At 42.4% G+C, this 17,165-nt stretch overlaps 1 protein-coding gene across 1 annotated transcript in view; it reads right to left on the bottom strand.

The window, feature by feature from the left end:
* The window catches only part of LOC309568939 (receptor-type tyrosine-protein phosphatase H-like), a gene marked incomplete at its 5' end in the record, with an annotated part of 1,053,085 nt that overhangs the window by 686,264 nt on the left and 349,656 nt on the right, over positions 1-17,165 (bottom strand). The window contains one exon of the mRNA XM_082274706.1: positions 6,926-7,002. Coding sequence (XP_082130832.1) covers positions 6,926-7,002 — 77 coding nt within the window. The remainder of the gene's footprint in view (positions 1-6,925; positions 7,003-17,165) is intronic.

Consider the following 17,165-nt stretch of genomic DNA (forward strand, 5'->3'; position numbering starts at 1 on the left):
TGGCCACCATTTTTAATGTCATGCAATATTTTTTCCATTTGTTTGTTAATTATATTTTGTATCACGTGTGTTGAATAAACCATTTATACTCATGGTATACTCAAGTCCTGGTCATTGCCTTTAAAGTCCCACTACTTAGGGGAATTTTTCTATGGATTTATCATATAGGGATGTTGGCAATTCCCAGGGTAAATGCTGAGCCTGAATAACTCTTTCTATTTTAATGAACGTGAGCTTGTCCACACTGGCTTTGGACAGGCGGCTGCGCTTGTCTGTAATAACGCCCCCAGCCATGCTAAATACACGTTCAGATAATACACTGGCTACAGGGCAGGCCAGCACCTCCAAGGCGTAAAGGGCAAGCTCAGGCCATGTGCCCAACTTGGAGACCCAGAAGTTGAAGGGGGCAGACCCGTCATTCAGTACGTCTAGGCGTGTGCACACATACTGTTCCACCATGTTAGTGAAATGCTGCCTCCTGCTAAGAAGTTCCATATCAGCTGCTGGTACAGCTGCTTGTTGTGGCCTGCTGACAAAGCTTTTCCACATTTTGGCCATGCTAACCCTGCCTTCCGAGGTGCTGGGGGTGCCCTGGCAGCGTTGATGACTTCTTCCTCCTCCTCCCCTGCCTTGGCCTTGTGCTTCCACTGTGCCCCCCCTGTCAGGTGGGAATGCCACCAGCAGTGCATCTACCAGCGTGCGCTTGTACTCGCGCATCTTCCGATCACGCTCCAGTGAGGGAATTAAGGATGGTGCGTTGTCCTTGTAATGGGAATCCAGCAGGGTGGCCACCCAGTAATCAGCACAAGTTACTATGTGGGAAACTCTGTGGTCGTTGGGGAGACACTGCAGCCTGTAATCGCTCATGTGTGCCAGGCTGCCCAGAGGCAACAAAAAGCTGTCCTCTGTGGGAGGTGTATCCTCTGTGTCCTCCGTATCCCCCCAGCCATGCACCAGTGATGGCCATGAGCTGGCCTGGGTGCCACCCTGCTGTGAACATGGTTCCATATCCTCCTCCATCTCCTCATCCTCGTCATCCTCCAGAACTGTGCCCCTGCTGGACAATTGTGTCCCTGGCGTTTATGTGTGCAGGAACCCACCCTCGGAGCCACCTGCAAATGACTGCCCTGAAAGCCTTGGAAATGTTACCTCTGCATCCTCCTCCTCATCCTGTGCCACATCCTCTTCCATCATCGCCCGAAGTGTTTTTTCAAGAAGGCATAGAAGTGGGATAGTTAAGCTGAGAACGGCGTCATCGGCACTGGCCATGTTGGGGGAGTACTCAAAATAGCGCAACAAGGCAAACAGGTCTCGCATGGTGGCCCAGTTATTGGTGGTGAAGTGGTGCTGTTCCGCAGAGTGACTCAAGCGCGCGTGCTGCAGCTGAAACTTCACTATGGCCTGCTGCTGCTCGCACAGTCTGGGCAGCATGTGCAAGGTGGAGTTCCACCTTGTGGGCACGTCACATATGAGGCGGTGAGCGGGAAGGCCGAAGTTACGCTGCAGTGCTGACAGGCGAGCAGCAGTAGGGTGAGAACGCCAAAAGTGCGCAAAGATGGCCCGCACTTTCTGAAGCAGCTCTGACATATCGGGGGAATTTCTAAGGAACCTCTGCACCACCAAATTCACCACATGCACCAAGCAAGGGATGTGTGTCAAACCGGCAAGGCCCAGAGCTGCTATGAGATTTCGCCCGTTATCGCACACCAGCTTGAGGCTCACTGGCAGCAACCAGTCATCAGTCTGCAGTTCAATGCCCCTCCACAACTCCTGTGCGGTGTGTGGTTTTTCACTCAGACAGGAAGTTGGTGGTAATGGTGTTACGCTGACCGGAAGAGGAGGTGGTAGAGGATGAGGAAGCGGAGTAGGAGGAGTTAGGAACAGGAGGCAAACTGAAGCGCCCTGCAATCCTCAGTGGTGGAAGGACATGCGCCAAACTACTATCCGCCTCAGGCCCAGCCGCCACTGCATTTACCTAGTGTGCTGTTCGGGAGATATAACGTCCCTGACCGTGCTTACTGGTCCACATATTCGTAGTTAGGTGGACCTTGCCACTGATGGCGTTGCGCAGTGCACCCCTGATTTTGTCACCCCCTTGGTTGTGCAGGAAAGGGATGGCTTGCCTGGAAAAGTAGTGGCGGCTGGGCACGACGTACTGTGGGACAGCCACCGCCATAAGGCTCTTAAAACTCTGCGTCTCCACCAGCCGGAATGACAGCAAGTATACAACAGTATGCAATGGGTGTATCTCACTGTAACATATGCGGACAGGGCCGCAATCAACTTTTTTTGCCCCTAAATGTTTTTTTCTATAGCAAGGCGCAATACAACTGTATGCAATGGGTGTATCTCACTGTAACATATGCGGACAGGGCCGCAATCAACTTTTATTGCCCATAAATGTTTTTTTTATTGCAAGGCGCAATACAACAGTATGCAATGGGTGTATCTCACTGTAACATATGCGGACAGGGCCGCAATAAACTCTTTTGTCGCCTAAATAATTTTTTTTATTGCGAGGCGCAATACAACAGTATGCAATGGGTGTATCTCACTGTAACATATGGGGACAGGGCCGCAATCAACTCTTTTGTCCCCTAAATAGTTTTTTTATTGAAAGGCGCAATACAACAGTATGCAATGGGTGTATGTCACTGTAACATATGCAGACAGGGCCGCAATCAACTTCTTTTGTCCCCTAAATCCTTTTTTTATTGCAAAGCGCAATACAACAGTATGCAATGGGTGTATCTCACTGTAACATATGTGGACATGGCCGCAATCAATTTTTTTTGCCCCTAAATGTTTTTTTTTTATTGCAAGGCGCAATACAACAGTATGTAATGGGTGTATCTCACTGTAACATATGCAGACAGGGCCGCAATCAACTTTTTTTCCCCTAAATGTTTTTTTTTTTATTGCAATGCGCAATACAACTGTATGCAATGGGTGTATCGCACTGTAATGTATGAATGAAAAACTGAAAAAGAATTGTCCTCTTAATTGGTGCTTGATGAATAGCAGATTTGAAATGCAGTGTCTGTCTAAACGCTGTAAGTCACAGTAAACTATGAAGGAAAAAATGCAGATTAAGCAGACACATATGCACTGAGGTTGCAGGAAATGCCCGCTACACACCGCACGCCTAACAGGTTGGATTCTGTTGTTGTTCTATTCCGCTATTGAATAAAAAAAAAAAAAACATTTGAATGAAAAACTGAAAAATAATTTTTTTTACCCTAAATACTGTAAAAGAATTATTTTCTCCTCACATTGGTGCTTTTTGAAGGGCAGGTTAGAAAAGCAATGTCTGTGTGACATACAGTCTTTCTTTAAAGTTAAATATGAAGATAAAAAAGTTTTTTCTTTTTTAAATGCAGATTAATCACACACATATGCACTGAGGTTGCATGAAATGTGCAGCACCACACGCCTAACAGGTTGGATACTGTTGTTCTTTTCCGCTATTGAATAAAAAAAAAAAAAAAACATTTGAATGAAAAACTGAAAAATAATTTTTTTTACCCTAAATACTGTAAAATAACTATTTTTCTCTCACATTGGTGCTTTTTGAAGAGCAGGTTAGAAAAGCAATGTCTGTCTGACATACAGTCTTTAAAGTTAAATATGAAGGAAAAAAATGTTTTTTCTTTTTTAAATGCAGATTACGCACACACATATGCACTGAGCTTGCATGAAATGTGCAGCACTGCACGCCTAACAGACTGATACAATTTTTGTGTTTCTCCCTTCTCCTCCTGACTTGGCTCAGGTCATGGCATAAAGATCGTTCACTGCACCCCCCACACAATACAATCAATGTAGAATGTTGTCTGATTAAAGCAGATTGTTCCTATCCTATGCTTTCCCTACAAGCAATCTCTCCAGCCTGGCCCTACAGTAAACTCCTATCTCTCCCCCTGGGCAAAAACATTGTGCACTGCACCCCACAAAATCAAATCAATGTAGATCGCTGTATGATAAAGCAGATTGGTCCTCCTATGCTTTCCCTACAAGCAATCTCTCCAGCCTCACCCTATGGTAAACTCCTATCTCTCCCTCAGCAGCAGCAGTCAGGAACCTGTCCCTAGTATAGTTATAGCAGAGTGACGTGTGGCGCTGTGTGACACCAGCTTATATAGAGTCTGGGTCACATGCTGCACTGGCCTATCACAGCCATGCTATTAGAAGACATGGCTGTGATGGCTTCTAGGGCACACTAGTTAAACGCTTGCTGATTGGCTGCCTTGCACCTGTTGAAAGCGTGCCATTAAAACCGCGCCAAAACATCAAATAACGTTACCGAACAACGGACAGTACCCGAACATACAGTGAAATGTCCGGGTTCGGGTCCGGGTACCAAATACCCAAAAGTCCGGTTTGAACACAAACAATACAGTCCGGGTTCGCTCAACCCTATATATGGTATATACTGCACTGCTGAATATACTTCACTATCTGATCTCTTAAATTGTAAAAAGCACACATCTCTCTCCCTGCCTAACTGACTGCTACTAGCAATGTCTTCTTAACCACTTCAATACAGGGCACTTTCACCCCCTTCCTGCCCAGACCAATTTTCCCCATTTAGCGCTGTTGCATTTTGAATTGCGCGGTCATGCAACACTGTACCTACACCAAATTTATGTAATTTCCCCCCCACAAATAGAGCTTTCTTTTGGTGGTATTTGATCAACTTTGGGTTTTTTCCTTTTTGCTAAACAAATAAAAAAAAAAAAACGAAAAGTTTGAAAAAAAAAAAAAAGTTTTTTTGTTTATGTTATACAATTTTGTAAATAAATACTTTTTTCCTGCACTGATGAGCACGGATGAGACTGCACTGACAGGCACTGATGAGGAGGCACTGATGGGGTGGCACTGATGGGGTGGCACTGATAGGCGGCACTGATAGGTGGCACTGATATGTGGCACTGATAAGTAGCACTGATATGCAGCATTGATGGGCACTGATAGGCGGCACTGCTGGGCACTGATAGGTGGCATTGATGGGCACTGATAGGTGGCACTGATGGGCATTGATAGGTGGCACTGATGGGCACTAATGGGCACTGATAGGCGGCACTGGTGGGCACTGATAGACGGCACTGATCGGCACTGACGGGTGGCACTGATGGGCACTAATGGGCACTGATAGGCGGCACTGGTGGGCAATAATGGGCACTGGTGGGCGACACTGATAGATAGCAATGATTGGCACTGGTGGGCAGCACTGATAGGGAGGGCACTGGCGGGCAGCACTGATGGGGAGGGCAATGGGGGGCTCCCTGAGCCCTGATTGCCATCCCTGGTGGCCATAGTGGGCATCCCTGAGGTCATAGGTGAGCATCCCTAGGGTCATGGGTGGGCATCCCTGGTGGTTCTAGTGGCACCCCCCCCCCGAGAGTCTGCACTGGTAATCAATGATCTCATTACCAGTGCCGACCCCCCCCCTGTCAGGGGAGCTGCCGATCGGCGCTCCTTTACTCGTGCCTGTCAGGCACGAACTAAGGAAAGCCGATCAATGGCTCTTCCTGGTTACTATGTGACCAGCTGTGATTGGACACGGCTGGTCACATGGTAAAGAGCCTATGTCAGTAGGCTCTTTACCGAGATCGGAGATGCAGGGAGTCAGACTGACTCCTCGCATCACCGATCGCCGCTCTGCGCGCCCCGGGGGGCGTTCAGAGCTGTATTATCCTGCCGCCATCATATGACGTCCGGTCAGGATAATACAACCACAATCCCGCCGTCATTTGCCTATAGGGCGGGCGGGATGTGGTTAATTAGACTACACTGCACTGTCTGATAAACTGCAAATCACTTTCCTCTCTCTGCCTCAATCACGATCCTCTCCCTGCCTAACTCACTGCTAGCAATGTCTCTGCTGACTACACTGAACTGTCTGATAAACTGCAAATCACTTTCCTCTCCCTGCCTCAATCACGATCTTCTCCCTGCCTCAACCACTTCCTATCTCACCCGCACAGTCACACTACACGCGGCTGCTGTGTGTGCAGCCTTTATATAGTGTGGGCGTGTACTTAGCCCCTGAGCCATGATTGGCTAAAGGCAGCCTGTCTTTGTCCAATCATGGCAGAGATGATTTGATTGGCCAAAGCATGGAGGTCAGGGTGCATGCTTTGCCAATCACATAATGCGTGCGCAGTGCATTATGGGCGCTCGAATTCCCGCGAAGAAGCACATTTGTTCATCATTCAACGAACGAACAAACAGCCAATGTTCGAGTCGAACTTGCAGCTCATCCCTACCTTTGAATGTCTTCTTTCCAAAAAGGGGTCATTTAGGGGGTATTTGTACTTTCCTGGCTTGTTAGGGTCTCAAGACAGGTGTGATCAATTTTCAGTGATTGGCACCATAGCTAGTAGACTCTATAACCTTCACAAAGACCAAATAATATATACTTACTTGGGTTATTTTTACAAAAGATATGTAGCGGTATAACTATTGGTCAAAATTTGTGAAGAAAAATTACTAAATTTGCAAAATTTTAAAACGGAAACAAAGAAAAACGCATTTTTTTTTTTACAAAATTTTCGTTTTTTTTTTTTTTTTTTTATTCATAGCACAAAAAATAAAAACCCAATGATAATTAAATACCATCAAAAGAAAGTTCTATTTGTGTGAAAAAAAGGACGAAAATTGCATATGGGTACAGTGTTGCATGACTGAGTAATTTTCATTTAAAATATGAGAGCACTGAAAGCTGAAAATTGGTTTGATTAGGAAAGGGGGTTTAAGTGGCCAGTGGGTAAGTGGTTGATATACTGTATATTCTATTATAATAATATGCTGTGCATACTTGCACATTATGGTGATAGATCTCCCACACAACACATGTTTATTACCACTTTAAGTAGAGCATAAGCATAAAAATCATATAAAATAGAAACACAAAGATACTTACAGGCATGAAGTTGGCATTGATATAATCAGTAGTGGATGTTTCATTGATAATGGTCAGTTTGACTCGAGAATGATCATCTTTAAAATAAGAGACAAATATTATGCAAAGTAAATACAAATAGTATTATTTAGCTGACTTTAAAAAAAAAATGAATTGCAAGTTAAAAGACAACTGCTTGTCTTAGCTAAGTCTATTTAACAAACATATGAGAAAGCATCAAACAGCCTTTTGATGTTGAGTTGTAACAATATGAGTTTAGATTAAGGCTTGTTAGCCTCGTCAGCTAGGTTTAATATCTTGATAATGTTGATAGCTTGTTAGTCAGAGCTATTAGACCCTGCCCAGGTTTCTGTCAGACCTAGGGACCAAAGGATGACAGAAAGCCTTATTCACTGGACTTAAGTGAATTAATATACTGATTGGGCTGATTGACCAACACCATCACTCATTCGGAGTACCAACAGGTGTATGGAAGCACAGACCAAATCAGGATCTCATACCATGGCAACGTTCGGACAAACTATCCAAGAGCAGTCCCCATGTCACCTTGCCCCCAAGCCACAGAGGAGAAGAACAAACAATCAGAAAAAGACAACATGGAGCCATGAAAAAAACTACACAAGATGCTACCCAGTCCACTACTGAGACGCAAGCAAGCTTCACCCCCACGCAACCATAACTCTCTATCTGGCAGCCTTTAGCTGTGCATCCTCAGCCACCATGTCCACACTTGTTGACATGGAACAAAACTTTGTTTCTTCTATATCCACATCATCGCCTGCATTCACCCAAGTCTCCATAGACAAATATCGGATTTCATCTACACTTCCCACACACAATAGTGGGCACGCCATTGAAACAACCTCACTTGGGGCCAACAACAGTTCCCACCCTGCCCATCAGATAGATCCGCAGACTACAAAGAAAAACTCAGCAGACTTCAATTTGTCCACATAAGTACCATCCCCTGAAGAAACTTCCTTATTAAGCAAAGAGCTCAACTTTTCGCCCATGGCATGCCCTAACCCCTTCACGCTATTCATAGACATTCTTAAATTCATTCAGAACTTAACAGTAAAACGTTATTTTAACATTAAGGCTTTAAAAGACAGCCTCGCCATACAGCCCACTGATGATACCAATCTAGAGGAAGCCTTAGAATTTGACTTAGATGATGCGGTCTGTGTAGCCCATCCTGAAGACCAGACCTCTAAACAAACTTGGATAAAGATGAATACTAACCCAACATCCCTCAATCTCCCCTCCTGTTCAACACAGTAATTTCTGCCCTAAGTCCATATTTAACCCAACACATGTCAAGGGACCATACATCCAAATCTTTTATCAAATAATCTATTCGGATTTACAACAAATGTGTAAACCTTCACCATCCAACCAAGGTACTCGTTCCAACCTTGCCACCCAAGAAACACAACCGTCTATCCATCAATACCAACATTGTAATCAAATCAGCTGTCATGGGTGGCGGTATCGTCTTGAAAGACAGAGCTGATAACTTCAACGAATCATACTTTCAGATTCTAATAAACGACTCCACCAGGACCCACTTTCCAAATTTGTCAGGGAGGCCCAACAACTGGTTAACAGTGCCTTAGCAGAAGAGATCAACACCAAAACAGAAGCCACATTTCTCCTAAGAGACAGTTACACCACACCTTACTTTTACCACTTGCCAAAAATCTATAGAAGGTTGGAAAATCCTTCAGGATGCCCAATTGTAGCAGCTATGAAAAGCATTATCAGCTTCTTCTTTATCTACATGGACCATTTCCTGCAACCCTTGGTCCAATAGTTACCAGCCTTCATCTGAGACAGCATCCACCTTCTGGACACCTTACCACCTACCCCTGGGAAAGTACCTACCTGTGGGCGTTCTTGATGTCACCTCCTTGTACACCTTGATTACACATGAGGTGGGACTCCAAGCAGTAGAACCCTTCCTTTCTCTAGACCCCCTCATTAACACGAAACAAGCCAAATTCATCACCGATGTGACCAATTACTGTCTCACACACAATTATTTCCAGTTTGACAGTAAGTCTTACCTGCAGATCCAAGGCACAGCCATGGAGGCCAACTTTGCTCCCAGTTATGCCAACTTGGCCATGGGTCTGTGGGAAAACAACTCGGTCTGGTATAAAAAACCCTACTCCCGGAATATTGTGTATTGTGGACTATATATATCAATTATATTATCATTATTTGGGATGGACCAAGAACACTCATCGAGTCCTTTGTCACACATTGCAATTCCAATAATCTTCACGTACCTTTGTGATCCAGACATTATCACCTTTCTGGATCTGGAACTTTGCCATACGGACACGGCTATATTTGCTAAAAATTACATCAAAACCAGCTTGGGCAATTTCTATCACCATTTCCAGAGAAGTCACCACCCAAGATGGACGACTAACATACTGAAAAGCCAACCCTGTAGACTTTGACACAACTGTACACAAACCTTTTAAAACAAAAGTTTGTAGAAAAAGGATACCCCCAAACTTGTTCAGGAGACCTTCAAATTCTATCAAATTGGTCTGAATCACTATCCAATGTAATTGAAGTCCAAATCTAACGTTACACCCCAACCCCTGCGCTTTACAGTGCAATTCCACACACAATACAGCAGGATGGAAAAAAAATTCTGAAAACATTGGGGTATACCCCACGAAGACCCCCCCATCTGAATTCCTCTATCACAGACAAGCCTAAGATCCCGTACAGACGAGCCTTCATTATTAAGAGCAAAATTGCCCCACGTAGAATGAAAATAACAAACAAAAAAAGCCTGCATGCCCAACCCCCACCTTCCTGTCCATAAAAGGGATGTTTCCGTGTCTAAACCTGAACTGCCTAACTTGCAAACATGTCCAGCATGACCAAAAAGAGTTTACCTCTTAAGGAAAAACCTACACTCTGGATGACTTTTACAACAGAAAAAATGGTAATAATCCGCGCTTGAAGATGATAAAAAGTCCAAAGAAAAAGCTGACAGCAAGATCTGATATTGACAGTCAGTACAAATGATACAAAAGGATTTTCATGCGGCGTTTAAAGTCAATCGATTTTCATAAGAAAAAAAAGGTGCGATCCAAACTACTTACCAGAAGGAAAGAAATAACAAGCCTGTCTTAAACTAAAGCCGGTGTTGATTCTCATTGGATCAGCCGGATCCACTCAGTGAGGAAGGTAAAGCATAGGCAAAGGCAAAAAAGAATCTCATGGTGTAGTAAATTCGGTATTGGAAATAAATCCAGAAAGACCACCAACAAGAACCCATTAAGGGACAACACAACACCTAGAAGTGTCCAAACAGGCTGCTTACCAGACACAATATGCTTATAACCAGTATAGATGGAAATATATTTTATCTGACTCATATCACAGGCAGTCAGCATAAACCAGATGTCCCAGTTGAAACACTCAGCATGTTAACAAAGAGAAAAAATGTGCCACATAGTGTAGTAATCCCAGCATAAATATAGTTGATATAGAGATAGCCACCACCAAGTTGCCGTGCAAATGGAAGGACTTCACACCCTAGTGTGTCCAAACCAACTGCTTACCAAACACTCTACAGTGAAAGCAGACAATCCTGGAGCGAATAAGCTTGATGGCAAAAGGGCATCTGAATCCTCATAACAGGGAGGTAAGATCCTCATCCCACATCACATCAGGTATCATAAAGTTGAGAATGGATTCAATACGCTCCCCAAAAAGAAAATAGGCTCATAATGCAGTAAACTTCATAAAAACACTTTTTAATGTGGTAACTTACATGTAAATCCAAAGAGAACAGAAGGTGCACAATCAAATTCCGCGGTATTGGAGACTATGGTGTGTCCCAGGAACTGCAGGAGGGTCATCTGATGCGTTTTGGCCAATGAGCCGTCATCTGAGGTACCCTTCTACAGTATAGGCACGCCTCTTATAGGAAGTTGATTTGATAATTAGGGATGCAAGGTGCGTCACCTGACAACTGATACAGCGCTCCTCCTTCAGCCAACCAGAATGATATACAGGGGCAGGGATGTGCTCCACAGACAGGAAATGGACCACTGGATGCAGACCACGTCACCTGATTGCATCACCTGACATCCTATACAGCGTCACTCTCTGCTAGCCAGCTTCACAGACAGGGGCGGAGATGAGCTCCACGGCCAGGAAGAAAGCAGAGCCATTCGAAATATCTTCACTTAGCGTCTGAACAGGAGGCGGGAACCACTCCATTTTACCGGAATCCAGGAATTCACTCAATGCTCAATGGTGTCACCCCGAGGGCAGAAAAAGTATCATTAATGACACAGGCTACAAATTCAAATATTTAGGGAGATGGTCTCCAGCCCATCTAATAAAAAGTTCAAACCCGAAGCAAAGATAGCAGAAAGGAGACACTATCGTACAATTTCATACTAAAAAAACAACATTAGATATTACCAAATCCAGGGGATAAAAAAATATATAAATAAAACACATATAATTTATAAAACAATATACCAATAATAGTATATGAATTAAACCATAACAAAAAGAATTGTGTATAATACACCATATCATCTAATAATTAACGGCCAGAAAAAATATCATTCTCAGTGTGTCAAAATCTTAAACACTGCTAAATATCAAGATGTAATGACCCGAACATTAATTAATTAAAATCCATGAAGAAAATCATGATAGAACATTATTAAATATAAAACTGGGAAGGGAACCAGTTGTTAAAAACCAATGATTACTGAAATAAATAAAAGACTATATGTATGGCCCTTTCTCAACCCAAAATAAAATTATAAAGATAGAGAAAAAATGCTTGACTAGTTGGGGAAAATATGGATGGAAAACTCAAAAAACCTATCAGCAGTTATTGATGAAACAGGTTATGTACCAATCAATATTGAGACCATGGGGAACGTAACTCTGGATATCAAAGATCCAGCAGGTCTCAAGTCTGGATATTTCCAGATGAATATGGCTGCCCCTCCATTGTGATGTAATTGTATCTATCCCAATAAAGGAGGTACACGCTGGATCTTTGTTGTGATGTAATGGCGAGAAACGCTATGCTTTGGAAAGCCCTTTTTAATATTGGCTACATGCTCACCTAACCTAATATGCAGGGCTCTCACGGTCCTCCCTACGTATTGGAGTCCACATGGACATGTGAGCATGTAGACTATATTTTGTGACGAGCAAGTTATAAAAGATTTGATCTCAAACTCTCTATTGTTAGTGTTGGATTTGAAATGAGAAATCCTTTTGTTTTTAATCTTATTAATTTTACTGATCTTACACTGTCGGCACAGAAAAGCTCTTTTGTTGTTGAAAGTAGGAATTTTTTGTCTTAGGAGCGTTCAAAACATTGGGGGCGACAAAAAGTCGTAAAGGTGTAACCCCCCCAAAGATAACTTTAGGTTTGGATGGTAAGCTAGGTCCTAAAACGTTGTCATTTCTAAGAACATTCCAATGTTTGGATATAATTATTTTAATGATATTGTGCTGACTCAAATATGAAGTAACTAAAGAGAAATTGTGATCAGGAGCAATATCATTCTTAACTCATGTAATTAATAGTTCACTCTTATCTTTTTGCCCTACCTCATAAAAAACTGAATCTAAGGCTCTCTCTTCATAACCTTTATCCTGAAACTTTTTCTTCATAGCGGCAGCTTGTTTTAAGAAAACATCTCTCGAAGTACAGTTTGGCTCTTAGGCACAGACCTAAGCCAGGTTGGGTGGTGACAGCTATCCTGACCAATGAAACCATTACGGTCCATTGTTTTGAAAAAAGTAGATGTGACAATGGACCCATCTTTGATTTCAATGTTAAGATCCAGGAAATGGAGATGTGTATGACTGCCTCCATTGGAGAAAAATTCCAAGAGAGTTGTTATTGAGTTGTTCCATAAAGGAAGTCAAGGATGGTAACTATGTAACTATGTAACTATGTATGGTAAGTCGCTATTCCACAGGAGGAGGATGTTGTCTATGTTCCTGCCCCAGAAGATCAATTCAGACCTCCCAGCAGCATAGACAATGTCCTCCTCCCACTTGGCAAATTTACACTGTTATACAAGCTGTACGCTCACTATTTTACATTGTAGAAAAGTGTAATTTCTTCAGTGTTGTCACATGAAAAGATATAATAAAATATTTACAAAAATGTGAGTGGTGTACTCACTTTTATGAGATACTGTATATATATATATATATACACACATACACATATATATTACTTTTTATGATTTACCTTTTCATTACCAAATATACTAATTCCTTCATACTTATTTTTCACAGGACCCTATGGTCAATATTTTTCAATCTCAAATTTGATCCCCCTCAGTAAGTAACCACTATTAGTCATAAACAGCCCACATACACTGCCTTGCTAAAAAAAAGTCGCCACCTGGAAATAACTAAGCAACTAACTAAACTAAGCATGCAGGAACTCTCCTATTGCATAGTTACTGCATGTGCCCATGAATGAGGTCAGCAAACTACCTGAATATACTTAATGACCAGGTTATTCTATCAATGGATTTTTTCTTCCCTGATGGTACGGGCATATTCCAAGATGACAATGCCAGAATTCAACGCCATCGAAATATTAAGAGTGTGTAACCTTTTTCTTTGGGTGGCGACTTTTTTTTTTGGTCAGGCAGTGTTTATCCATGATACAGTTGTCATTTTCTCGCTATATTACTTTCTTGATGGACCCACATTGAATGTGCCGACCATCCCTATTTATCAGCCCTTTACTAAATTCAGGTATATCATGGATTAAACATTTCCCTGTTATCATCCTATTAGTGTTCTATTTATTAAACCTATTTAGGGATATTCAATAGATCTATAATAGTACCTATAAATATTTATTTATTCATTTTTGCATTTTATATAGCTTTTTACATACATTTATACCATATGTGTCCCCACATCTCTCTCCCATATTGGGACTTGCTTGATCCCCCTGCCGCCTAGTCCATCCTATTAATTGCTCACTTTCTTCATGATCATGTTTTGTTATTATTATGCAATACTGAGACGCTTCTGTCATTCATCAATTTTCAATCTGTATTTTGTCGTTGTATTCTGATTGAATTCTTCTTTACTTATAGTAGTAAGATATTCTCCTGATGAAGTAGCATCGCAAAACATATTGAGCTAACACCCTGACTACCACTCTACAGTATTAGAGCCACGCTGATATCCCCTGAGGGGTCTCTGGTATTTATCATTGCCCCCCTAGGGGATTTGGCATTATGACTGTAGCCAATATTAGGGTTTATGGTTTAATACTATGTTCATGTAACCATTCATGACCTTTCTTGTTGTTTTTTTAAATATTGTATGTCCCTTTTTTGTATCAATAAACTATGTTATTTTTATACATGTGCCTATAAAGTCCATATTCTCAGACCTAGTTCCACTGTTTTAAACAAGGTTATGTTACTGTATGATACGTTAAAAACAGTTCTGTGCACAACACCCTTTTTTTCTGGCAGTGCCCCTCCCCAGACTAGACTCTGGATCTGCCCCTGTGTGCTATAGTGTGCTACTATGATTCTATTATGAGTATAGGATGTCAGTTTAGTGTGAATCTAGTGATAATGCAGTGTGAGTGTAGTGGGACCGTTCATTTTTACTTTAGTGTCAGTTTAGTTTGACTCATAGTTAGTCAGGTTGAAAAAAGACACAAGTCCATCCGGTTCAAAAAAAAAAAAAAAAAACAGTATTAAAAACGCAACCATACAATCCCATATACACAATCCTATAGCCACTGTTGATCCAGAGGAAGGCGAAAATAAACCCCAGCAAAGCATGATCCAATTTGTTACAGCAGGGGAAAAAAATTCCTTCCTGATTCCCCGAGAGGCAATCGCATATTCCCTGGATCAACTTAAAAAAAAATGTAGTACCCATTTATATTATGAACACCTAGGAAAGAATCCAGGCCTTTTTTAAAGCAATCTAGTGAGCTAGCCAGAACCACCTCTGAAGGGAGGCTATTCCACATTTTCACAGCTCTTGCGGTGAAGAAACCTTTCTGTATTTGGAGACGAAATCTGTTTTCCTCTAGGCGTAAAGAGTGCCCCCTTGTCCTCTGTGTTGACCTTAAAGTGAACAACTCAACACCAAGTTCACTATATGGACCGCTTATGTATTTATACATGTTGATCATATCCCCCCTTAATCTCCTCTTCTAAATAAATTCAGTTCCTCTAATCTTTTCTCATAGCTGAGGTCCTCCATGCCTCTTATCAGTTTGGTTGCCCTTCTCTGCACTTTCTCCAGTTCCCTGATATCCTTTATAAGAACTGGTGCCCAAAACTGAACTGCATATTCCAGATGAGGTCTTACTAATGTTTTGTACAGGGGCAAAATTATCTCTCTCTCTCTGGAGTACATGCCTCTGTTAATACAAGAAAGGACTTTGCTTGCTTTGGAAACAGCAGCTTGGCATTGCATGCTATTATTAAGCTTATGATCTACCAGAACACCCAGATACTTCTCCGCTATGGATTCCCCCAGTTCTACTACACCTAGTATGTATGATGCATGCATATTCTTAGCCCCCAAGTGCATAACTTTACATTTATCAACATTAAACCTCATTTGCCACATAGTTGCCCAATGAAACAGTGCATTGAGGTCAGCTTGTAAGTTGGAGACATCCTGTAAAGAAGTTATTCCACTGCAAAGCTTGGTGTCATCTGCAAAGACTGAAATGCTACTTTTAATCCCAGACCCTATATCATTTATAAAGATATTAAAAAGTAAGGGTCCCAACACTGAACCTTGGGGTACACCACTGATAACTTTAGACCATTCAGAGTAAGAATCATTAACCACTACTCTCTACCTCTCTGTCAAAGGTTTTACTTACCTCCTTATAAAAAGAAATTAGGTTTGTTTGACAATTTCTGTCTCTCATGAATCCATGCTGTCTGTTGCTTAAAATATTTTTTCCAGCAAGAACTTATCTATGTGGTCTTTTATTAAACTCTCCAATATCTTCCCAACTATAGAAGTTAAACTAACAGGTCTATAATTATTTGGCAAAGACTTTGATCCCTTTTTAAATATAGGCACCACATAGGCCCTACGCCAATCCAGTGGTACTATTCCAGTCCTTAACGAGTCCCTAAAAATTAGAAACAAAGGCTTAGAAATTACAGCGCTCAATTCCTAGCGTTACTGTATGTTTAATGTAATATATTTTATTGCAGGTTTACCACAGTATATTGCAGTGTGTTAGTGCTCGTTTATCGCAGTATATTTCAGTGCGTTAGTGCATGTTTAACACAGTATATTGCAGTGCGTTACTGCACATTTAACACAGTATATTTCAGTGTGTTTTTGCAGGTTTAACAGTATATTTCAGTGTGTTCGTGCACCTGTACCGCAGTGCGTCAGGACAGTTTTACTGCAGTGTATTATAGTGTGTCAGGGGAGTGTGTCCGTGTAGTGAGTACCCAAGTTAAGTGCATCAAACACATCTTTCCCTTGATTAAAGTACATTCATGTACACATTTCCCCAACTTTATTACATTTTGTTAACCGGTTGCCGACCGCCGCACGACCATATACTGCGGCGGTCAGCCCCGGCCAGGCAGAGTGACGTATCAGTAAGTCACTAGCCTTCGCCGCTCTGGTGCGCGCGCGTACGCACCCGCGGTCCCGCCGATGACTCGATTGGGTTCAGAACCGATCAATCATCAGGTCCAGGCCAATCATTTTTGGCCTGGACCTGTTGATCAGTCCTGCCCAATCAGATCACACTCTAAGCCTGTGAAATGTAAACACAGGCTTAGAGAAGATGTGCCCTCCCCTCCCAACGGTCTTTTTGGATCCAGCGTGAGAGGAGAGCACATCTAATTGTAAGTACAGCACTAAGCACATACCTATACACTTAGATAGGCACATTTACCCCCCGATGCCCCCCCCCCTGATTAACCCCTACAGTCCCTGACACAACACACACTGTATACAGCATATAGCATTTTCCTATATACCTGTATACGTGTGATTTGTGGTCAGGTGTAGCGCTTGCGACCCCCCCTTTTCCACTTAAATTACCCCCCACCCCCCTAATAAAGATTTAACCCCCTGATCCCCCCTGACCCCCCTGATCACCGCCAGTTAACCCCTACCCCGCTGTCACATTCACCACTAATACAAACGTAATATACAGTGTTTTTGTATTTTTGTATTAGTG

This window comes from Pelophylax lessonae (genome assembly GCF_965119305.1).
Source record: "Pelophylax lessonae genome assembly, chromosome: 12".
Taxonomy (NCBI): Eukaryota; Metazoa; Chordata; class Amphibia; order Anura; family Ranidae; genus Pelophylax; species Pelophylax lessonae.